This window comes from Anguilla rostrata, chromosome 7 (genome assembly GCF_018555375.3).
Source record: "Anguilla rostrata isolate EN2019 chromosome 7, ASM1855537v3, whole genome shotgun sequence".
Taxonomy (NCBI): Eukaryota; Metazoa; Chordata; class Actinopteri; order Anguilliformes; family Anguillidae; genus Anguilla; species Anguilla rostrata.
The window spans coordinates 29,606,640-29,633,241 of NC_057939.1; the positions used below are offsets into that span (position 1 = coordinate 29,606,640).

The 26,602-nt window shown below is 39.8% G+C and overlaps 1 protein-coding gene across 8 annotated transcripts in view; it reads right to left on the minus strand.

The window, feature by feature from the left end:
- eea1 (early endosome antigen 1) overlaps window positions 1-26,602 on the minus strand; it is a 278,859-nt gene that overhangs the window by 122,052 nt on the left and 130,205 nt on the right. For 7 of the 8 annotated variants that reach the window (XM_064341907.1, XM_064341909.1, XM_064341904.1 and 4 more), the window contains one exon: window positions 10,263-10,418. In XM_064341907.1, the coding sequence (XP_064197977.1) occupies window positions 10,263-10,418 (156 nt within the window). Of the gene's footprint in view, window positions 1-10,262; window positions 10,419-12,232; window positions 12,357-26,602 lie in introns of those variants that run through there. The other variant, XM_064341912.1, reaches the window with a different exon arrangement.

Here is a 26,602-nt window from a genome sequence, read left to right on the forward strand (position 1 = left end):
ACAAGCGCAGGTCACCTCACTTGGCAACCTTAGTTGCTACTGCCATCTAGCGAAGATTCTGACAAACTACACTTTTCATCCTCTAAATCAGTAATGCGGGAGACACATTTCCCTGGCTTTTACATTTGACTCAGAACTACCGAACGTCGGAAAATTCAAATAGGAAACCGTTTTGTTTTTTTTTTTTAAGTACCGAGAAAGTGCTGAAGTTTTGGTATACTGTGCAACACTACATCAAACACATATTCCAATCCATTGCTCAGTTTAGCAGAGAATGCACATTTCAGAGCGCCACAGAGACAGATAGAATAATAACACATGAATGCACATTTCAAAAAAAAAAATACGACATTGGGAAAAAACGGAAATAAAAGACCTAATATCAACTCGCCATCTGCGTGCTTCGCGCAAAGTAGCCTACCGTTTTATTTATTTAGACATTGGTGGATAAGAAAAATTTGGTTACGCTGACCTATAAAACGCTATCCCAAAAGCAAAATCAGACATGTTCTACATCATTAGAATGCTTATACTCTCACCTACTGAATAAATGAACTGTCAATGGAGCCAAATTGTACGAAAAACGGCGACAACGCCGTAAGCAACAGGAATCACAAACGAATTGTCCAAGACAATATATGACCACTCAGTCGCAAAAGGGACATCTCTACGCGTAAAACCAATGGTAAGATTGTATATTTATTCAATGTTTAGTCCCAGATATTGACTGTAGAATGACATGGTATAATGTAAAAAACAAAATTGTCTCGTTTATTTCGTTATTCAGTGAGCAGCATATTTTAGGGCTAATGTCGGGTTTATCTTGTTGCTACGGAATATTACATTACATTACAGGCATTTGGCAGACGCTCTTATCCAGAGCGACGTACAACAAAATGTATTACCATAACGAGGAACAAGTGTGTCGAAAACCCTAGAGGGCAGTAGCCTACCGTTCTAATTGCAGGGAACAACCGCATAATTCAACTTGGACCCTGTAGTTTAAACTGATTAACGCTAACACAAACAAGAACAGCAACAACGCAGTCTATGAGAACATTCAAGCAATAGTTAAGACGAGTTAAGACTAAGTCACCTACGGAACAACTACCTAGTTACAACCCTATGCTTACAGTCAATTTAGAAATTAAATTGAGAATACGATTTCTCTCAGCATAATGACGGATTTAAAGACTAAACGAACTCACCCGATATTGTCTTCAAATGGACCGTAGTATTTATTTAGACATTGGAAGACTACAGCATAAATTGCGTCTTTAATATTCAATATTAGTAATTGCAGCGAGAAACTGCAGCTGTAGGTCGTTATGTTATGGTAGCAACGGAACGAAGCGGACTATATATGTATTAGGCTACCGTCATTGTTTCATTATACCAGCGTGTTTTCGCGCGTGTGCACAGAAACTCAGAACCTATCAATACAATGGTTTAGCTATTTCTCACCATAATGACAGATTTAAAGACTGAACGAACTCATCCGATATTGTCTTCAAATGGATCCATGCCAAAGAAAAGTAATGATTCATCCTCTCAAAGCTTTACCGTAGCGTATTATTTATTTAGACATTGGCAAAGTACAGCATAAATTGCGTCTTTTGTGAATATTCAATGTTTGAAATTGCAGCGAGAACTGCAGCTGTAGACATAAGATAGTCTGTTATGTTATGGTAGCAACGGAACGAAGCGGACTATATATGTATTACCGTCATTGTTTTATTATACCAGCGTGTTTTCGCGCGTGTGCACAGAAACTCAGAACCTATCAATACAATGGTTTAGCTATTTCTCACCATAATGACAGATTTAAAGACTGAACGAACTCATCCGATATTGTCTTCAAATGGATCCATGCCAAAGAAAAGTAATTATTCATCCTCTCAGAAAGCTTTTACTGAAAAACTTTTGGTCGCCTATCCTAGCATGCACGCTAGGTGGCAGTGTCAGGCCGTGCTTTCACTGATAAAAACTAGCGTCGCCATGGTTGTCGCTTGCCGTAAAGAAGTTTACTCGATGTCGTAATCGTTTGGATTTGGAGCTCCAGCTTTTCCGCACCCCACCTAATGAAAAAGTCCAAATGGTGTGCAAACCATATGGCGGACATAGGTGCTCCCAATAGAAAAGTTGTAGAGCACATTCAGATGCATCAGTCGATGAAGTTTTGTGTTGATCTGACTTACGGTGTGGGAGTTATGACCTTTTAAAGTATGATCCTTTGTTATAGCGCCACCATCTGGCCGACATAGGTGATTTTTAGTGCCTGAGTAGTGGGCGGCCACAGGAACACACCTACCAAATTTGGTTGGTCTACAACTTATGGTTGCTGAGCCTCAGACATTTTAGCGGAGAAAACTGCCACGCCCCAACTAAAAAGTCAAAATGGCGGGCAAACAATATGGCGGACACAGGTGGTCCCAATGGCAAAGGTATAGAGCACGTTCACATGCATATGTCGATGAAGTTTTGTGTTGATCGGACTTATGGTGTGGGAGTTATGGCCTTTTACGCAAAACCCTTTGTTATAGCGCCACCATCTGGCCGACGTACGTGATTTTTAGTGCCTGAGTAGTGGGGGCACATAGAAACCCACCTGCCAAATTTGGTCGCTCCAGGACTTATGGTTGCTGAGCCTCAGACACTTTTACCGGAGAAAAATAATAAGAATAATAATAATTAAAGCCGCAAGCGGCGTTGGAAGGGGTCCAAGCATTGGCAGCATCGCGCCCCCTATGGAGCGATTTTAAAATGGCTTTGTGCTCATGATCATATGCCTTCACCCAACATATCTACTGAATATCATGATGATCGTATGAAATATTGATGACTTATGGCCAATTTTGTGCTAAGAGACGCTGTCGGATGACTTAGTTACGTCCCCATGGATGTGTCCTGGCCGCTTCACGTAAAGGCTTTTACTATGTCGTAACACTTAGATGGCATGTCGTAACACTTAGATGGTCCGGCGTGTATGCACAGCTGCAGTGTTTCTGCGCCGCAACTAAAAAAGGCGTCACTAGTGTTGTCACGTTACCAAAATTTTGACTTTGATACCGATACCAGGTGTAGTATCACGATAATTGATACTGAAACGATACTGATTCAATACTCGGTACCTAACGATACTGAAATTACCTTAATAGATCAGAAACATAATGTCCACAAGGGATGACCTCATTTTCGAATTCACAGTTTATTAAAAACCCTGTTTATTAACAACCTTTAAGTTGAAGCCTGTTCAACATATCAATAAGCATAGGACTATAGTGTTACAGCACTAAACCATAGAAAACTATATTAAATATATTTCAAAAATCAAACAATTGTAAAGTGAATTATCTGTAAACAGGTCTTTCACTTTAAAATATATCTAAAAACAGCACATTTCAATAACAATACAGCATCTTCCTATAATAAAATATTTACAAATTAGAACAGGTATTGCTACTGAAGTGAACTGAGTCTAAGCTTGCGCTGAATCAACCACGAAAAATGCACAAGCACAGGTCACCTCACTTGCCACCCTTAGTTGCTACTGCCATCTAGCGAAGATTCTGACAAATCATAACTTTTCATCCTCTCAATCGGTAATGCGGGAGAAACGTGTCCCTGGCTTTTACATTTGACGCAAAACTACGGAACGTCGGAAAATTCTAATACCGACCGTTTTTTTTTTTTTTTTTTTTTTTTTAAGTACCGAAAAAGTGCTGAAGTGTCGGTGTACTGTGCAACACTATGTCAGACACATATACCAATCCATTGCTCAGCTTAGCAGAGAATGCACATTTCAGAGCGCCTCAGAGACAGATAGGATAATAATACATATTTCATATAGCCTAATAAATACGACATTAAAAAAAACGAAACGAAAAATCAACTGGACATTCCTGCTAGCATGCGTGCTGCGCGAAGAATCCCTTATTATTTATTTAGACATTGACAGACTACAGCATTTGCGTCTTTTGTTTATATTCAATAGTAATTGCAGCGAGAAACTGCAGCTGTAGACACAAGAAAGTTTGTTATATTATGGTAACAACGGAATGAGGCGGACTACATATATAGGCTATATTTACCGTCATTGTTTTATTATACCAGCCTGTTTTCGCGCGTTTGCAGAAACTCAATTACTATCAATAGAAATGGTTTAGCTATTTCTCAGCATAGCCTAATGACGGATGGAGATGGGACGAAAATAATTTTCAACCGTCCACCACATTTTAGCAACGTTCCAACACTCTCGTCATCACTGTTCCATGGGTCACAAAAACTATTACACTAACGCTTACATTGCAGTGTGAAAAATCCACATTATATAATACCACTAACCTATTTAAAGACACCCAATTTCAAAAAGAACGTATATAACGAAAAGAATGTATATAACCGAAATATTTTGAGCAGTAATACTTACATAGCAACATGACATTTTATCTGTGTTTAGTAGCCTAGTATAGAGACAGAAAATCAATGACAAAGTCCTATCCGCTTCTGTTTTGCGTCAGAAAACGATTTCAGATAGGTCTATCAGCAAAGAAATTGCTTAGTTAAGCCCTGAAGTCCTCAATAATAATAGTACTCTACAAGAAATTATGAAAATCGTTGACAACATTTAGTTAGGTGAATCGTCTTTTATGCTACGCCACAGAGAATGCGATAAGAAAATATTCCGTTGCGCTGAACTATAAAACGCTATTCCAAATGAAAAATCATGCATGTTATACATCGTTAGAAAGCGTATACTCTCACCTACTGAATAAATGAACTGTCATTCGAGCCAGATAGTACGAAAAACGGCGACAACGCCGTAAGCAACAGGAATCACAAACGGATTGTCCAAGACAATATATGACCACTCAGTCGCACAAGGGACATCTCTACGCGTAAAACCAATGGTAAGATTGTATATTTATTCAATGTTTAGTCCCAGATATTGAATGTAAAATGACATGGCATAATTTTGAAAAAAAACTTTGTCTCGTTTATGTCGTTATTGAGTGAGCAGCGTTTTCACTGCTGTATTGGCATATTTTAGGGCTAACGTGGGGTTTATCTTTTTGCTACGGAACATTAAATTACATTACAGGCATTTGGCAGACGCTCTTATCCAGAGCGACGTACAACAAAATGTATAACCATAACCAGGGACAAGTATGTCGAAAACCCTAGAGGGCAGCAGCCTACCGTTTTAAGTGCAGGGAACAACCGTATGGTTCAACTTGGACCCTGTAGGTTAAACTGATTAACACTAACACAAACAAGAACAGCAACAACGCAGTCTATGCAATAGTTAAGACGAGTTAAGTCCCCCACGAAACAACTACCTAGTTACAACCCTAAGCTTACAGTCAATTTAGAGATTAAATTGAGAATACGATTTCTCTCAGCATAATGACGGATTTAAAGACTAAAGGAACTCACCCGATATTGTCTTCAAATGGACCGTATTATTTATTTAGACATTGGCAGACTACAGCATTAATTGCGTCTTTTGTTTTTATTCAATATTAGTGATTGCAGCGAGAAACTGCAGCTGTAGGTCGTTATGTTATGGTAGCAACGGAACGAAGCGGACTATATATGTATTAGGCTACCGTCATTGTTTCATTATACCAGCGTGTTGCACAGAAACTCAGAACCTAAAAAATTCTTTTTTTAAAAATTATAAAAATTAAACGAACTCACGGTCACTGTCTTCCAATGCTTCCCGACGGTCAGACCGTCCCCTCACTGATATAAACAAGACCCTACGGCAATAGTTAAGACGAGTTAAGTCACCTACGAAACAACTACCTAGTTACAACCCTAAACTTACAGTCGATTTAGAGATTAAATTGAGGATACGATTTACAGCATAAATTGCGTCTTTTGTTTATATGCAATATTAGTAAATGCAGCGAGAAACTGCAGCTGTAGGTCATTATGTTATGATAGCAACGGAACGAAGCGGACAATATATGTATTAGGCTACCGTCATTGTTTCATTAGACCAGCGTGTTTTCGCGCGTTTTCACAGAAACTCACAACCAATAAATAAAATGGTTTAGCTGTTTCTCAGCATAATGACAGATTCAAAGACTAAACGAACTCACCCGATACTGTCTTCAAATGGATCCATGCCAAATAAAAGTAATTATTCATCCTCTCAGAAAGCTTTTACTAAGAAACTTTGGGTAGCCGATCTTAGCATGCACGCTAGGTGGCAGTGTCAGACCGTGCTTTCACTGATAAAAACTAGCGTCGCCATGGTTGTCGCTTGCCGTAAAGAAGTTTACTCGATGTCGTAATCGTTTGGATTTGGAGCTCCAGCTTTTCCGCACCCCACCTAATGAAAAAGTCCAAATGGTGTGCAAACCATATGGCGGACATAGGTGCTCCCAATGTGAAAGTTGTAGAGCACATTCAGATGCATCAGTCGATGAAGTTTTGTGTTGATCTGACTTACGGTGTGGGAGTTATGACCTTTTAAAGTATGATCCTTTGTTATAGCGCCACCATCTGGCCGACATAGGTGTTTTTTAGTGCCTGGGTAGTAGGGTGCCATAGGAACCCACCTACCAAAGTTGGTTGGTCTACAACTTATGGTTGCTGAGCCTCAGACATTTTAGCGGAGAAAACTGCCACGCCCCAACTAAAAAGTCAAAATGGCGGGCAAACAATATGGCGGACACAGGTGGTCCCAATGGCAAAGGTATAGAGCACGTTCACATGCATATGTTGATGAAGTTTTGTGTTGATCGGACTTATGGTGTGGGAGTTATGGCCTTTTACGCAAAACCCTTTGTTATAGCACCACCATCTGGCCGACGTACGTGATTTTTAGTGCCTGAGTAGTGGGGGCACATAGAAACCCACCTGCCAAATTTGGTTGCTCCAGGACTTATGGTTGCTGAGCCTCAGACACTTTTAGCGGAGAAAAATAATAATAATAATCCTAACAGATACAATAGGGTTCCACCAGCTTCGCTGCTTGGACCCCTAATAATAATCCTAACAGATACAATAGGGTTCCACCAGCTTCGCTGCTTGGACCCCTAATAATAATCCTAACAGATACAATAGGGTTCCACCAGCTTCGCTGCTTGGACCCCTAATAATAATCCTAACAGATACAATAGGGTTCCACCAGCTTCGCTGCTTGGACCCCTAATAATAAGAATAATCCTAACAGATACAATAGGGTTCCACCAGCTTCGCTGCTTGGACCCCTAATAATAATCCTAACAGATACAATAGGGTTCCACCAGCTTCGCTGCTTGGACCCCTAAATATCAACTCGCCATCCCTGCTACCTGCGTGCTGCATGCAGAGTACCGTATTATTTATTTAGACATTGGCAGACTACAGCATAAATTGCGCCTTTTGTTTATACTCAATATTAGCGAATGTAGCGAGAAACTGCAGCTGTAGACACAATAAAGTTTGTTATATTATGGTAGCAATGGAACAAAGCGGACTATAGGCTATATATATATATATATATAGCCTATTTACCGTCATTGTCGTATTATACCAGTGTGTTTTCGCGCGTTTGTAGAGAAACTAAAATACTGTCAATAAAAACGGTTTAGCTATTTCTCAGCATAACAACGAATTCAAAGACTGCTGACTCTGGCAGCCCTGCAGGGCTATGCACAATTGACTCAGGGATGGCATGACTACAGCACCTCATCACTCACTCTCACCCTCCACTGGCTGATTTGGTGGCCACAAGTCCACCTGTTGCAGTAAACATGAAGTGTTCTCCAACTTACAACCGTGGTGTGATAAGAAGTGGTGGTGACCACACCTGTTTCAGAAGAGTGCATATTCTTTTCTGCACTCTCCAAAATTGATAGTGGGGTTTCAGCAATAAATGCTGATTAATATGAGTGGGCATGTAAAGCAACAGTGTAATTCTTTACCTACAAAAGTATCAGCAGTCTCATTCCACAGATAATTTCATTCTTAAAGAGGAATTTCACCAAAAATTGTTTTTTCGTTTGTAGAAGAGTAGCAGTCCTCCTGATTAAAATGAGATCTATCCCAACTCTCTACCTGCAGTAAGTGCAGCGATAGCCGCAAACTACTGCACACGCTCCAGGTACCTGCTTTACTATAGACTACAATGGGTAAGTGCTTACAGTCTATGGGTGGGTGTCAGAAAACATCAGTCACAGGTCGCTACTCCTACTAAATAAAAATGTAGGAGCTGGGTGTTACTACTTAGACTGGAAGCCCTTTCTTTGACAGAGAGTAACGTTACTCTCTAGTGGCAAGTTAGCCACTAAAGAAAATCAATATTTATGTATTCACTTCAGTTTACTTTCCTGCTTAAGTTCTACTAAAAAGTAAATACTGCTTTGGTGTAGTGTGGCAAACTAGGGTTTAACGCAACTTCTATTTGAATAACTGAGATTTATGCAGTTGACTCCAAGCAGGCTATTTCAGACACGGACACAACTTGTGTAATATTTGGTTGTCATAATAAATCCAGCAAGAAAGAGAATGGGGGAGAGGATACAAAGGCATTAAAGCAGGAAAGGAGATCCATCATTGCATTCCCACATTGGAGAGCTAATATGAATATTCTCCATATCTCCATGTGAATTAATTATCTGACAAAAATAAAACGTTTTTCTCTTGTTCATTCATTCTTGCTTTTTGTTGCTTTCCTAAATAACACATTAACAGTGAAATGCACATGACCTGCTTGACTTAGTGGAATAAAGGCAGTAGTAGTCTATGCGGTTCTGAGAAATCCATTTTCCGTATTACCAGTTCTACTGACAGTTAACAACAAAATATTACCAATGCAGGGTTTTTAGTCACTTCACATTACACTTATTACCTCAACTGGTACTGCCAATTTACTGGAAGCATGGACTTAAATGTTTTCAGTAAACAGTTTGTCAAGTCTCTGTGTTAGTGGGTGACTAACAGAGACGTACTGAGTAACTGTTGTTTTGCAGTGTAATTCCCGTTTACATTGGGTGTCATGAGTCTAAGCCAGATGTAAAATGTTTCTTCAAAATATTTTAGTGAAAAGATGATGCCTGCAATGATTTAATGCACTTTTAGTGTTTGTAAGGTTTATAAGGCATTTTGATAGGCTTATCTGCAGGTAGGAATCCTCTTTGCTGTTTTGCTAAGCTAGAACCGGAAAACTTGATAGTGGAGAATAGGAGCAGACGCATATGTCCCAGCAGGCTTTGCATATGAGAAAATAACAACAGTGTGAGATAAATTAGGAGAAATGATGAAATTGCGTAGTTGAAACAATGTGTTTAGCAGAATGGGCATGTAGGTGAAGGTTGACATGATCACAGACTATAGTGCGAAGTAAATGAAGTGACCATGAGCGAGCTTTGTTTCCTTATCGAACGGTATATATAACAGTCCGTATAAAGCATTGATCGTTAAAGTGGAGGGTTAAGTAATGTGTGAAATCTATTGCACTGATATGCTTTTGTCATGTTCAGTACTAGTAGTTATAATTATGAGTGAGTCATGAATTTAAATGTAATGTTTTAATGGGGAGTTGCAGAACGTACATACGTAGTAATTGTTTGTATGTGGCTAGATAGAGAACAGGGCGAGGAAACATGAATGTAGAAACGTGGCGTTTGCTGATAAGAAGGTTTTGTAGGGTAGCCAAGTGAAGAAATATAGTTAGTAGAAATGGCACAGTGGTGAACTGGTGTAACTTTGTAATAAAAGGAATACATTTGCCGTCATTAAATGCATATGGGTGGCCGTGAGTAAGAAGAAGAAGAAGAAGAAGAAAGAGAAGAAGAAGAAGGAGGAGAAAACGCAAAATCCCCTTAGTTTGGGGCTTTATTGTGTGGACATGTGAAGTTGTTTATGAAATCTGTCTGTTGAAATGGGGTCAGAATGTACAGAATTTGTTTTTAAGGGCTGAGTGTCTGTGGCTGTTGTGGTTATTTCTGTGGGGAACCCTGAAAAGTGCCAAAATCTCAGTGCTGCATAGGTATGGGGCATGCCCCCACCAAGGCGTAACTTGGCGGGATGGCATACCCAGAAAATAAAGAATTAACATTTAACATCCATGTGTACCATGATTATGTTCAAATGCACAACTTTTCTAGTGTCTAGTGTAAAAACTTAACTGCATGCAGTTACTGTCCACGTCTACAATACACTATATTAATGTTTCTGACACTAATTTGCAGGCATTTTAGAGCCTGAGAGCCACTAACTGGCCTTCAGACCACCACAGAGAAAGCAGTTCCGTAGTGAGCATTTACCTCAGAGGAAGTGTGTTCAGCTTGCAGCTTCTGGAATTGGATCTTCAGGCGCTCGGACTGCTCCTCTCTCTCGAGAGTCATACTGTCCATCAGGGTCTGCACTTGGACCAGCTCCCGCTTCAGCACCTCCACATCTTCTATCCCAGGCCTTTGCAGCTGAACATAGGAAAGGAGGGGTCACCATCTGACCTGTACCTGTACATTGAATTAACTAATGCCAGACTCACACTACACAATTTACTGGTAGGATTTAGCTGTTCTAGTCAAATTTTTGATGTCACAAACCAATTTTACAAACAGGAGGCTTGTCTTTAAGTGTAAGCAAGTCAGCGACCTGATCAAACCCCAACCTCTGGCAATCTCTCGGACAAGTCCCAGACCTCCTAATGTGTTTAAACTTGTTTCATTTTGTTGGCGCCAAATCTTCCCCCGCTCTTCTAGCCTGACAGTATTGATGAGATGGAAGTAGGGCTGTGTGATATATCGCAGTGATAATTATCGCGTGCAATAACGGCTGTCGCCACCGTACCGCCTTTCTTTTTGTCTTTTTCTCTTATATTAATTTTACCTGAAGCGATAGCAAACAACCACACTTTTTGGAGGCTGCGTGAAACGCTTTCCGGAGAAAAAACGTCACCTATTGCGTGGCAACTGGTGAGCTGAAAATTGGTGGGGTGCAAAACTTTCCTTTAAACTAATCATTCATTGATCTCAAACTGTTTCAATTAATTTTCAGTGATTAACAAGCATGCAAACGATCTGACTAATCAATTGGAAAGTGACACACAGCTTCTTCGCATTGTGTTAGGGAGATTAAATGATAAATGCGATTTAGAAAAATCTGTTTTAATCACTAAGCAGTGGCGGAAACCTCCCCCTTGTGCACATTTTTAATCAACATTATTTGCGGATACATGCACTTCTTTCTCCACACTCGTATTCATGGAAAATATCTGCAATGCGTAGATTGTAAACAATCTTGAAGTGCAGGTTTTGTTTTTGCTGGTTATTCTGAAAGCTAACACGGTAGATAGCAGACTGGTGTATATTGTTTGTTAAGTGCAGACTACTTGGTGATTAAAACAGATTTTTAACAGATAAATTGAATTTATGATTTAATCCCCCTAACACGGTATGAATATGCTGTGTGTTAGGCTACTTGCCATTTGATTAGTCCGATTGTTGGCACGCTTGATAATAAAGGAAAATTAATTAAAACAGGTTGAGATCAATGATTAGTTTAAAGGGAAGTTTTGCGCCCCACCAATTTTCAGCTCACCAGTTGCCGCGACCTTGCTGCTGATTGTCTGTCTTGGCTGTCAACATGCAGTAGGTAACAGCAGTTACGCTTTTCTCCGGAAGCATTTTACACAGCCTCTTTAGTTGTTAAGTAACGCTTCAGGTATAATTAAAAAGAAGAAGACAAAAGAAAGGTGATTGCATGCGATAATTATCACTGCGATATATTGCCCAGCCCTAGATGGAAGGGAGGTTGGTTGAACTCAACACAATTGCCTGAATGGCAGAATGACAGATATGCAAAACACTTGATAGGGGGCCAAGCACTGAAGGTACATGGCCCTCTAATTATTGTATTGCATTTGTAGGAGTTATTGCAAGGGGCCCAAGCATAAAGTGCTGGAACCATATTGTATTTGTAGGAGTTATTACAGTCACACGGTGATGCTACAGAGCTCAGCAATCATTTTTATTTAACAAATTTATGAAAAATCACAGTTTTTATGTACATATTTCAAACCTGCTACCTAATCTCAGTATGAATATATCCATGAACAATTTGGTTGTTGCCACCTTGAATTGGCAGCCATTTTGTATTTTGATTGTTCGTGTCATTTTATGACTTTCACGTGATCACATGCAAATTAGCAAAAAGGATAGACAGAACCTCCAAACCAGTACTCCTCAAATTTGATGCTGATTGGCCACATGATGTCGCTATAACACTCAACTGAATTTCCCTTCCTGGATCGTGGACTTGTCGTGGCGGAGGTGCTTGTGAGGTTTTATGATCCCGGAGCTATGTCGTCGGGGGTTTTACATGTCCCCCAGTAGGGTCTCCCAAGGCGAACAGGTCTGGCGTGAGGACACAGACAAACATGATCCAATCGACCCCTATCTATGGTAAACAAATACAAAACTAAGGTTACCGGGACCCATCCCTGTAGCCAGGTCTGGGTGGTTTCCGCAGCCGAGCGCCTGGTGGCTGGGCAGCCTACGTATCCCAGCCCGAAAAGACTATGTGGGAAAACCATATGGACCCACCACCCGCAAGGTTCAGGATTGGGGTTCGGGTGCAATGCCCATCGGGCAGGGGGCAAGAAAAGGGTAGATCCATGTGTCATCTGCCCAGACAATGGAAACTGATTCTTGGCATGTGGAACATTACCTCTCTGGTGATGGAGCCGGAGCTCGTGTGTGAAGCTGAGAAGTACCAACTAGATATAGTTGGACTCACCTCTACACAGTGTTGGCTCTGGAACCAAACTCCTGAATAGGGGGTGGTCTCTCTCCTACTTGGGAGTTGTTCAGGGTGAGAGGCGCCAGGTGAGAGTGGGGATCCTCACAAGCCCCTGGCTTGTGGCCACTCAGTTGGAGTTTACTGCAGTGGACGAGAGGGTCACCTCAATGCGACTGTGTGGCAGAGAGGAAAACTTTGACTGTTATTTGCGTTTATGCGCCTAATAGCAGTTCAGAGTATTTGGCCTTCTTGGAGAAGGTAGGAGGGGTGCTGGAAAAGGCCCCACCTACTGACTCCATTGTCCTACTGGGAGACTTCAATGCTCACGTTGGCAATGACTGGAAAACTTGGAGGGGGGGGGGTGATTTGGAGGAACGGCCTCTCCTATCTGAACCCGAGTGGTGTTATGTTTAGAGCCCGACCGATGCCAGATTTTTGGGTCCGATGCCGATCCCGATTTTGGAGAGTCCTAGCCCACCGATTACCGATGTTTTGACCGATATTTTATCAAAAAGTGCAACATTTTCAAATCAATTTGGAAAACTTATATTTTATTAAAGTTTCTATATTTAAGAACATTTAACTTATAAGCAAACAAATAAAAATAAAAATAAACACACAAAGAACTTTTTAGATAAAAAAATGTAAAATATGATATTAAATTAGGCTAAATATATATATTAACACCATCTTTAAGTGTGTGAAATCAAAATAACTCCACACCTTGCTTTTACTCCTTTCTTTTCCAGCCATCTATAAAAAATTAATTTAAAAAAAATCATTTTCCAGTTTCAAACATGTATTTTTATGAATATTATTATTATTGTTGTTGTTATTATTAATTTGTTATTATTATTTCTTAGTATCTATTCTCAGTAAATTAATTACGTTTTCTTATTTTATTCCTACTACATGATCTCAAAGAGTAAGACTTTACCTAGCGAGCTTCCCTGTCCATAAGAATTCGGTGGTGAAAATAACTACAATGCGCTCTGACGCGTGACTAGATGACACACTCGCTCGCAATAACGCTAATAATTAGCTATTGACACCGCCTCATTATTTCTTATTATATATTCTCAGTAAGTTACATGAATTATATTTTCTTATTTTATTTCTACTACATGATCTCAAAGAGTAAGACGTTATCTAGCGGAGCTAATGAGTGAATAAAGTGTAACGTTAGATGAAATTAAACTAACTGGATGAAATACATGAAAAAAAACTACAATGCGCTTTCGTGCAGGTTACCCGCGCTAACTGTTGGTTGATTCACTTCTCCAACAGCAATCCTTCTCTCATGTTATCACGACAAAGGTAGATAACATGGCTTAAAATGATCCATGTTAGAAGTGTTTTATCGGCGTTTTTACTGTCTGGTTAGCTTGCTACGATGACGTGTGACTAGACAACACACTCGCTTGCAATAACGCGTTGGCTATTGACACAGCATCATATAGTAGCTAATATCATTATCTCAGATTTAAAAAAAACAAATGTGTGATGCATTCAATCACCATTTTATGTTGGCTGGTTATTTATTTGAGAATACAGCGATGTCCTCTGGAAATGTAGATCCTATGCTGCTTATGTGCTCACTGCCACTTCATAAAGGCTTGCTAGCCAGCTAGCTTGCTAAAGTGAACCAAATAAGTTAGCTAGCTCGCTCGCTTGATAATGAGGATTGATAAACATAGTGGTCCTATAAACGCATTTAATTAAAAACTTTCACTAAATATACATACCTTTATTGCGGCAATCGAATCTGTGCAGACAAGTCTCGCAGTGGAGAATATTGGATGAGGCACGAGTGACAAACGTCTTATTACAGAAGTAGCGCGTCAGCTGCTGCAGTTCACACTTGTATTAGAGCTCCCTCTACTGGATAATTCTAGTAAATAGCAATTACAACGTTTGAACAGTGAATAATCAATGTTTTTTTTGTTTATTATACTTATTTAAAAATCGGGACACATTGGCTGCATAACTGCCGATCCCGATGTCGCCAAAAAAGTCAAATAATGGCCGATATATCGGCCAAACCGATATATCGGTCGGGCTCTAGTTATGTTATTGGACTTCTATGCTAGTCATGGTTTGTCCATAACAAACACCATGTTTGAACACAAAGATGTTCACAAGTGTACATGGTACCAGAACACCTTGGGCTAAAGGTCGATGATCAACTTTGTAGTTGTTTCATCAGACCTGTGACCATTTGTTTTTGACACTCGGATGACGAGAGGAGCTGAGCTGTCAACTGATCACCATCTGGTGGCGAGTTGAATCAGATGGCAGGGTAAGCTGGCAGACAGACTAGGTAGGCCTAAACATGTAGGGATAGTCTGCCGGGAAAGCCTGGCAGAAGACTCCATCCTGAATAATTTCAACTCTCACATCTAAGAGAGCTTTTCCCGTATCCCGGAGGAGGTTGGGGACATGGAGTCTGAATGGGCCCTGTTCAAAACCTCTATTGTGAAAGCTGCTGCCCGAGGTTGTGGTCAAAAGCTGGTCGGTGCATGTCCTGGTGGTAACCCAAGGATGACTCTATACTTTGCTAAAGATAATGACAGGAGATGACAACGTTCTGTAATAATATTGTCCTGACAACAGAGCTAACAATGTGGTCAAAGTTCAATAGGATTCAGGAATGACCACAACAATGACAGAGTCTGTGATAAAACATCCACTGCTCTAGTACAGGGGTTCCCAAACTCAGTCCATGGGTCCCCCTGTGTATGCTAGATCTCGTTCCTTCCACAGTTGCAGAATTTTAACAAGCTGTAATTTTTTAATTAGCTGTTTCTCACGTTTATAGGGATTAGTTACCCGCTTAAACCAGATTATTATCTTATTGCGTTATATTGCAAACAATTGCACAAAAAGAGGTAAAACCTCAAATTAAAGACTGAGGTGAATCAATAGGCTCCTAATTGGTGCAAGTGCACCAAATAGATTTCCCCTCAGAAAGATTTTTCGGTACTTAGTTGTTTATTTCTATAAACATACTATACATTTGTATTTGTCATTTTTTGTTGTCAAATGTTGTTAAATGTCCAAGTAACATGAAGCTGACTCTCATTTCGCTGCTTGAGCTGGCCCTCCTCCCTCCCTCTCATAACCGGCGTATGTATCGCAGAGCAGGGAGGACCGTGCCTGAATGTGAACATAATTAGAAGGACAGTCGTGTGACTGTATCAGTGCCAGATAACAAAATATTTTTGCTAGCATTTAGCAAGCATCAAAATTCACCCAAGCTAACATTAGCGTAGATAGTGAATGAAAACGTTAACTTTTCATTTTTGAAAGAGATGAGTACAGAAAAATTCTTCTTTAAAAAAGAAGGCTTGAAAAGGAGGAGGAAGAAACTGCACCACAGATAGGATGCCATAACATTGCTGTTATAGTAACAGTTACGGTTAACAGTTAGGGTTACTTACTTTAACTGAAATGAATGCAAATCATTGTGTTTAGAAATGAGGGCATTTTGGATACCAGGAACCAGTGACTTTAAATCCCTTAACTAGCCCATAAAATACTTAGAATTTGTATGTGATTATATTATCCTTCAAATCATTCTGATAGCATAAAGGATTGTCTGTAACCGAGACCATTACTGCAAATATTGTTTTAGTTAGCGTTCCTTTCTGTCGCCGATACATCTTGATTCGAAGTGTCATACAGATGTAATTTTCATCTGGAGACGCAACCAAAGTAAAAATAAATAAATAAATAAAACTGCCCTAACACAAATTATAAATAAATAAATAAGGTCCCTGAACAAAAAACGTGAACTGTGTCTGTGCAGTTTAATAACCTCTTAATAGTTACAATACAATTTAATGAACAGTACGAACAATTCCCCCCCATCATCCCAAACACATACATGGAGTCAACTGCCACAAATAAATTCTGAACCTGTGGGAAACACTGGTGTGGACACCTGGCTACTAAAACTAACCATCTGCAAAATTAATAAAGAATTCAAAGACAAACAAAATGATAATGAGTAAAACCCGCATTGTGTTAATAAGTTTCAGGATAAAATTATGAAAGAAATTGAACATGTGTTCAACAACCTAATTGGGAGCCATTTTATGTTTTGATCACATCTCCTTTAAATCCAACCTGTTTAAGTTTTGGAAATATACAAATTGAAAAGTGACCCATTCAGATCACGTGTATCTCATTTTGTGAATTTACCACCCAAGGTCGCACTACAGAACCATTTCAAAATTGCAATCTTGAAATCATTATTATTGAAACACCAAATTTGATATGGACGATATTTGGATAAGGTTTGCAGTCCTTGACAAATTATAAGTTGCTATGATAAATTTTGGCTGAATAAATATGAGTATACAGATAGAACTTAGTTCAAATACACAGACTGAATTCTTTTTTACTTTAATTTTAAATTGTATTAATTTACTTATTTTAAAATTGCAAGTAGGCTACAAATACCTACATTGTTGGAGTAGAACTGGGATGCACAAACATTTTCAGCGATGACCCAACGATATAAATCCATGCTTTTCGTGACACGAACTGACGTCATTTTCATTAATAACAATTTATAATTAGCCTAATTGTTAAACTGTTGACAATCACCATGTTTTAATACCTAAAAGGTAAATGAAAGGACAAAGTTACTGAAATAAGCAGGCAATCACAGAAAGTATAATCAAATTAACTAAATTTAAGGCTATATCAATCAGTCGCGACCCACATGTGCATATAGCAGCACGTTTACAGTACGTGCATAATTATTAGGCAAGTCGGTATTCTGATCATACATTTTTCGAACTCCAAACCACATCAACCAATATTTACTGAATAGAATCATTTTCAGGTGATATATGTAATTGCTTCATGAGGGAGGGTGTGGCTTAAAGTGATTAACACCTTATATTCAAGTGTGCATAATTATTAGGCAGCTTTTTTACTACAGGTAAAATGGGCCAAAAAAGAGATCTGACACTGAAAAGTTAAAAATTGTAAAATGGCTATCAGAAGGATGCAATATTCTTGAGATTGCCAAACCATTCAGGCATGACCACCGGACAATCAAACGCTTTGTTAATAATAGTCAGTCAGCAGGGTCGCAAAAAACGTGTTCAGAAGAAAATGCGCAAATTAACTGCAAAAGACTTGCAAAGAATTAAACGTGAAGCCACCAGGAACCCTTTAGCCTCCAGTGCCACCATCTTCCAGAATTGCAACCTACCAGGAGTCTCCTGAAGTACAAGGTGCCAAGTGCTCGGAGTCATTGCAAAGGTAAGGAAGGCTGAAACACGACCCCCACTTAATAAGAAGCACAAGCTGAAGTGTCAAGATTGGGCCAAGAAATACCTTAAGACTGATTTTTCAGGTTTTATGGACAGATGAGATGAGAGTGACGCTTGATGGACCAGATGGGTTGACTGTCTCTTTAAACAGTCTGGAAGATTCCAGAAATTGATGTAATGACTTTTTAGAAGCTTCTGATTGGCGAACCGTCATAATTTGGAGTTAATTGGGAGTTAATTGGCACCTGTGGCTGTATTTAAGGGCCTACTTTTAAAGCCACAGCCTTTTTGCCCTTGATACCATGGGAAAATCCAAGCAACTCAGCCAAAACCTCGGAAAAAAATTGTGGCCCTCCACAAGTTTGGTTGCTCCTTAGGAGCAATTTCCAAACAACTGAAGGTACCACGAGCATCTGTACAAACAATTGTATGCAAAAATAAAAAATTGGGACCACATACACTGCATCGTTCAGGAAGGAGGCACAAATTAACTCCCAGGGCTGAACGAAGTTTGTTCTGAAAGGTTCAACTGAACCCCAAGACAACAACAAAGGAACTGGTGAAGGAGTTGGAGGCATCAGGTACCAAAGTATCTATATCCACCATTAAGAGAATCCTACATCACCATGGCATGAAAGGCTGTCACGCAAGGAAGAAGCCCCTACTCCAAGAGCGGCATAAAAAACCCAGAATAAAGTTAGCAGGTGATCACCAGGACAAAGACCTAGCCTTTTGGAGGACTGTTCTCTGGTCAGATGAAACAAAAATTGAACTGTTTGGCCATGATGATCAGCGCTATGTAAGGAGGAAAAAGGGTAAGGCTTTTAATCTGAAGAACACCATCCCAACTGTGAAGAATAGGGGTGGCAGCATCATGGTGTGGAGGTGTTTTGCTGGAAAAGGGATTGGTGTGTAGGATACTGTATGTATTGTTAGATTTTGGCCTAAGAGAGGGAAACAGTGAATAAGAATGTGGCCTGGCCTCCCCATCACAAGCATCAAAGCAAATGTGATTGGGGCAATTTAAAATCCACTGATACCCTAATCTAGGCAGACAATCTATGGGTCTCACCTCCTCTGAAGAGGCAAACAAGATGACACAGGACACCATATCGGGGGTCGGAGACCCAGCATGCCTAACATTTCAACTTCTTGGTTGATTCCACCAGTTTACTGTAGACTGACCTATCAATGAATTCGGAGATTTAATTGATAATTCTCATTTTAAACATAATTATTAAATTAAATCAAATAAACTATATTTTACATGTAGGTTAAGTGAGGGGTTCTAGCACGCAATATGGCTTGGTTCAGTACTCAGAGTGCTGAACATTTTAACAAGGGCATATGGTAAATGGACTGCATTTATATAGCGCTTTTATCCAAAGCGCTTTACAATTGATGCCTTGCATTCACCAGAGCATTTAGGGGTTAGGATCGAACCGGCAACCCCCCGACTGCTAGACAACCGCTCTTACCTCCTGAGCTGTTAGAAACGCTGGATTCAGAAAATAAACATATTATTAATTAATCCTTACTTGTCCGACAGGTGCACTTCAGAAAGTATTTGGCATCATGAGGAAGGGAGATTATCTAGAAATACTTCTTATTCAAGGCACAGTGTGTTTACAGCTTACAGGCCTACATTGCTTAGTGATTTTTAAAAAATCAAGATCATTGACTCAGTCCCAGGTTAATATCAGTCTCAGAGGTTGCGTTAATTCAAGATTCTGAATTTTTACACAGATAAGAAGAGCAAAACACAGAGAAAAATACAGTGCAATCTATAAAAGCAGATTTTGGTTTGACATTTGTGTTGATCATAATATTTACACAGCCATAGGCTGCAGGCTGGTCAAAACGTTAACAAACAGTCACCAAAAAAAAAAAAATCACAACTAGCTAGGCCGATAGCTTGCTTAGGCCTACACAACACAAGAGTCAAAAAGCACAAAAATGAAGCATAATTGGATATAGTGGCTCAATTGTACTAGGTTATGGTATGCATGAACCTACAATGCATGTTATTAATTTACAGATTTTCCAACTCATCACTGGGCTGTCGACTAGCTATGTTGCAAGTATTGCTACAGCCATAACCTGCATAAAATTTAACCATTCTAGCTAGCGTAAAAAAATAAAATCCAACAGTCACTGCCTGGACATTTTTGCTCTCCTTGAAAATTTCAAAGGCTACAGGGGGCTATGAATATACCCAATGCCCTCCTAGCCTAAGGAATGCTGCATGCATGACATTTCAAGCCTGTATTTTACACTAATGTTCAAAAGGTTCCAAAACTAAAATACTGTTTTGTTTTTTTTTTGCACATTTGAACATAAGATATGTATTCATGCAAGCAAATAAACATATGACAAAGTGTTGAAATTTGCTTTTATAATAGTATCTTTGTTAAACAGATGTCAGGTGGTGATTCTCAGCCCCAATTAAATCAGTGTTACTTGCCTAACAAACAGAGTGAGCTGTGCATACACGAGCTAGGAGAGCTTGAGTCCCCCAATTTATCACATAATTTGTGGCGAGTAGCTCAGCAGACCTTTGTTTACACCTCATAAAAATATTCTTTCACCACTAAAAACTCGTATTCCGTCATAGCAACAAGATAAACCCGACAATAGCCCTAAGATATGTCAATACAGCAGTGAAAACACTGCTCACAGAATAACGAAATAAACAAGACAAAGTTTTAAAAAATGATACCACGTCATTCTACAGTCAATATCTGGGACTAAATATTGAATAAATACACAACCTTACCACTGGTTTTACGCGTAGTGATGTCCCTTTTGAGATAGAGTGGTCATATATTGTCTTGGACAATCCGTTTCTGAAATATATGCATATTTGTGATGCCTGGGTATCTCCCAAAATAGCTGTGCGTAATACCACGTGTCATTTATGGCGTTGTCGCCCTTTTTAGTACAGTCTGGCTTGATTGACAATTAATGTATTCAGTAGGTGAGAGTATTAGCTTTCTAACAATGTATAAAATGTCTAATTTTACTTTTGGAATAGCGTTTTATAAGTAAGCGCAACCGAAACTTTTTCTTATCATCGCATTCACTTAAGCATTCACTCTGTGGTAGCAGTAAAAGATGCTGCACCTAACAAAATGTTATCAATGATTTTTCATAATTTCTTGGAAAATACTATTATTATTGAGGACTTCTGGGCATAGCTACGCCATATGTTTGCTGATAGACCTATCTGACATCATTTTCTGGAGCAAAATAGAAGCGGATTGAACTGTATCATTGATTTACTGTCTCTGTCACCATCTACTGAACACAGATAAAATTTCATCATTTCTATGTAAGTATTACTGCTCAAAATATTTAGGTTATATATGTTATTTTTGAAATTGAGTGTCTTTAAATAGGTTAGTGGTATTATATAATATGGATATTTCACACTGTAATGTAAGCGTTAGTTAGCAGTGTAATAGATTTTGTGATGCAAGCAAAAGTGACGACGAGAGTGTTGGAACATTGCCAAAACGTGGTGGACGATTGAAAAATGTTTTCATATCGTCCCATCCCCATACAAGAAAACATATGAGAGTACAGAGTACAGAAATACACACAATAGTTAATTATTACACAATTACTATACAGCATTGTGTGACAATATGTTTGCATTATTTTGAAATCTGATATCAATGTTTTATCTTAAACCTTCATAAGGGGCTCATTTATATGTTCCTTTTCGGAGAGATTTTGGATATGTTTCTGGACCCCTAGCTATTTTAGACCACTGTACTGACAGAAAGCTTGTAATTACCACTTGAAAATGATGCAACAGTGAGTTTCTTGAGTAAAAACAGTTGATTTGCAGTGAATTTGTAGTGAAATACGTGAATTTGTTGTGATTTACAGCAATACATAATTTAGACATTTTGGGTAGATTTGGAGATGCTGGATACACTGCTTAGTTTTTGCTTCATAGATCTTTAGTAGTTCTACATATCCACCCTTAGATTTTATGAACTTGTGGTCAAGATGTTTTTGATCCAGGATATGTATACTTTAACCTGCTGTATACATGCAATCTCTCAGTATTTTATTGCGAACTAAAAAAGAGCAAATTCATTTTAGATTTTTTGCCTAAACAATTGCATTTGTGGCACTTCATTTCTAATTCCAAAACTATGAACATAAAGTAATCTAAGCTAGTACTGTAAATGGTACAAATGTCGTGCTTCATTTAAGCCATTTTTCAAGTCTCTGTGGTGTTCACATCTGGAGTTATAAAGCTTTAAATAGGGTACCCCCTAAATGGGCAAGGATTGACCAGATTTGGCATGTGCGCTAAGGGGTTAAAGAAGTCAGTTGAGGTGGCTCGGGCATCTAATAAGGATGCCTCCTGGACACCTCCTTCAGGAGGTATTCTGGCATGGCCACCGGGGAGGAGACCCTGGGGCAGACCTAGGACATGCTGGAGGGATTATATCCAAAGGGATCCACCGGGATGAGTTTGCAGAAGCCCCTGGGGAGAAGGACATCTGGGCTGCTCTGCTTGCCCCTTTACCACCACGACCCTGTTCTGGACTAAGTGGTTAGAGAATGGAAGGATGGATGGACCATCCGCGGATGCTTTCTAGCCTAATTTGGTGACGATGGGCCAAGTGGCCCCAGACTAGTTCGCAAAAGTAGGTTTTGCAAAAAACATTTTGTTCAGCATGAGCCACATAATTGGTGGAAGAATTTTGATTCTACACCACATAGTTCAGGAGTTATGGGCGAAAATGTAAATTGCTGCATTACACCATCTGGCCACTAGGCATCATTGCGATACCCTGAGTAGTGGGGAGGAACAGGAGCATTCCTGCAAGGTTTCAAACCTCTATGATTTACAGTTTTTGCTGCCCATTTAGTTTTAGAGAATACTACTACTACTACTACTAATAATCATAATAATAATAATAATAATAATAATAATAATAATAATAAAAACCAGAAAAAAGCTATTGCTCTGTCGTTAGCTTAGCTGCGCTTTAGAGTTTAAGGCGAGTTTAAACTCGCATTTTCCAGAGCAAGTCACGTGGCTTCTTGAACGCCATTGCTGTGTCCTCAGCACCTGTGGTTTAACCTACACCTCAAGTATAGCTTGATCTCAATTGTTGTGTCCTCAAGAAATTACGTAATAGCCACTAGAGGTCATTTTTTGTGCACATTTGCTTAAACCTGATGTTATGGTGGTTTAAGGAGAGAATGAGATTTAAACCTATTAAATTCCGTAATTATATATCACGTCCAATGCACAGATCATTACAATATTTCTAAACGTTAATTCATTTCCCCATGTTTATCGTTATTTACTTTGTGTTCAATAAATGATATTTATTGTGTAGTTAAATACAGTTAACTGCAGTTTGCTGTATTACTGCAATATATTGGACACGGTATAATGCAGTATTTGGACACTAAACTGCATTGTACTTCAGTTAAACTACAGAATAAATTTGCAGTAAATTATTTTTGTAAGGGATTGGTCTAGGGAGTTAACTATTAGGATATCTATTAGCACATATATTCTGACAAACCAAATGTACACTGCAACCACATATTAGCCGACCCACCGTTGTGATATACATGCCTATGATGTAACAAAAAGATGGCAAATGCCCTCACTTTACTATTGGCATATAGTAATATTTGCGGAGATAACTAGTTTTCTACATTTCCTGGAAAATTGTAGGCTGGTTTCTCCACCCATACAATAACAGACATGCTGAACTTAAATAGCACATTCTTTGTTTACACAAAAAAAAAGCCATCAAATTGCATGTGGTAGACCTAGCAAGTAAAATGGTTTGCAATGATGGCTTGGCGAAATGCACTGCCCGCTATATCACCAGTGTCGGGTCCGGCGACAGTATCGAAGTCCTCAAGTTCAGCTCCGTGTGGCTGAGGGAGACGGAGCTCATCCCAATAAATTGCGAAGTTGTGGAGTGCTGCACAGGCAACAGTGATGTTACTCGCTCTTTGTGGGGTGGTTCGCAGCTCAAAGGAGAGGCATGCAAAGCGGCTCTTCAATACGCCAAATGCTCGTTCGACGTGGCAGCGAGTCTTCTTGTGGCTTTTACTGAACCGGACCTCCGCGCGTGTAATGGGCTTCCGGGCAGGTGTTACGAGGTACCGGCGCAGGGGGTAGCCACAAACACCGAGAAGCACTCCACTGTAAGCGCGCTCCTCAAGTTGAACCTTGAGTTGGCTGCTATCGAAGATGCAAGCATCATGAGCACTGCCGGGCCATCTCGCCACAATGTTGCGAATGCGCAGATCGTTGTCGCAAACCATTTGGCAATTCAGAAAGGTGTACCTGTAATATTAGACACATAAATATCGTTTAGTATGCGAATTCTGCCAAAATAGGTTAAATATTTGTTCATGCTTTACTATACACGTTATTAGCAAAAGCGGATCATAGAATGGCTGTCACAGCATGACACAACGCGGTGATCTTTACGCAGACATTTACTAATGTCATCTTCATTAGTAGCATTATACTGTACATTGTATACTGTAGGCCTATAGTATTATGCAGAATTGCTATTCTGTTACTGCGTTCTGTGTACGTTCTTGAGGTTTACAGAAAAAGGAACAGAGGGGTTACATACCCACGCCGATTGGTGAATGCTAGATTGCGTACAGTGCCATGAAACACGATTGGAATGTGTGTGCAGTCCACGATTCCAATCACGCGCATGTCTGCTTTCATGTAGAATGCAGCTGAGATGTCTCTCTGCTCCTCCTCATTTGGCATGACGATGTAAGTCAAGTGGAGTGTAGCAAGGGTCCAGGGCACCTTATGTACTATCCGGCAAACTGCGCTCTCGTGAACATTTATGAGATTGCCACCGCAGCGTAAGAAGGACCCTGTTGCAAAATAGCGTAGCGCAAGCAGTACTTTGTGCACTACAGACACTGGTATATTTCCTCTCCCCCTGGACCTCAGCTGACCTCTCAACATGGAGATAAGCCGCCTCAATGCTCGTTTAGACAGGCGGTAGCGTTGCCGGAATTGCTCCTCACTGTACCTCCGAAAGGGGTCATGAAGTAGCCTATATCTCCTACTAATGATTCGCGCAGCCTGCACTCTATGCACCATCAGCACACTGTCATTTAGGACATCCACGGTAGCTACAGAGGGTAGGCAATCCATTGAATACATTGGGATGGCAGGTATGTCATCCCGCCAAGTTATGCCTTGGCGGGGGCATGCCCCATGCCTATACAGCACCGAGAGTTTGGCACTTTTCAGGGTTCCCCAAAAAAATAACCACAACAGCCACAGACACTCCGCCCTTAAAAACATTAAATTCTGTACATTCTGACCCCATTTCAACAGACAGATTTCATAAACAACTTCACATGTCCACACAATAAAGCCCCAAACTAAGGGGATTTTGCGTTTTCTCCTTCTTCTTCTCTTTCTTATTCTTCTTCTCATTCTTATTTTTCCTGCCGCCTATCCCACTAAAAAAATGTCTCCCCATTGGACATTTTACCGACACCAGCCAAATCTTCACCTACACGACCCAATCAAAAACTTGCATACACACACAAAATACCAATACCTTTTTACTAGGCCTGTGGCCTAGTGGGCAAGGTTACACTCTTGGGAACATAGGGTCCTAGGTTCAAGCCCAGCTAGGAACACGTTTCTTTAACCTGCTTTTACCCTCACTAATAATTGTCTACTACTTCTCAATTATTGCTTTTGCACCATATCTACCCGCCGTTCACCGAACGTATACACTGCATTATGACGTACCGTCTGCACGTTCAGTTATTAACCGGCTACAATATTGCAAACCCATATGGATTCAACGGTAGCTCTTCTGTGCGTACTGGCCTGTGTCCTTCTTTAAAAATCACGGACAGGTTTGCTAATTATATTTCACGCATTGCATAGCTATTTCATGGTGCTGCACTAACAAAGTCACAGACTGGTAAACCTCCGGTTGAAGGATTGAATCCCACCTCGCCCTCAGGCAGATAATTTCCTCTTTTACACTAATGTTTTCTTACGCTTATATTTTCTTTACCAAAACTCACTCACGGCCACCCATATGCATTTCATGACGGCAAATGTATTCCTTTTATTACAAAGTTACATCAGTTCACCACTGTGCCATTTCTACTAACTATATTTCTTCACTTGGCTACCGTACAAAACCTTCTTATCAGCAAACGCCACGTTTTTACATTCATGTTACCTCGCCCTGTTCTCTATCTAGCCACATACAAACAATTACTACGTATGTACGTTCTGCAACTCCCCATTAAAACATCACATCAGTGCAATAGATTTCACACATTACTTAACCCTCCACTTTAACGACTAATGCTTTATACCGACTGTTATATATACCGTTCGATAAGGAAACTAAGCTCACTCATGGTCACTTCATTCACTTTGCACTATAGTCTGTGATCATGTCAACCTTCACCTACATGCCCATTCTGCTAAAAACACATTGTTTCAACTACGCAATTTCATCATTTCTGCTAATTTCTCTCACACTGTTGTTATTTTCTCATATGCAAAG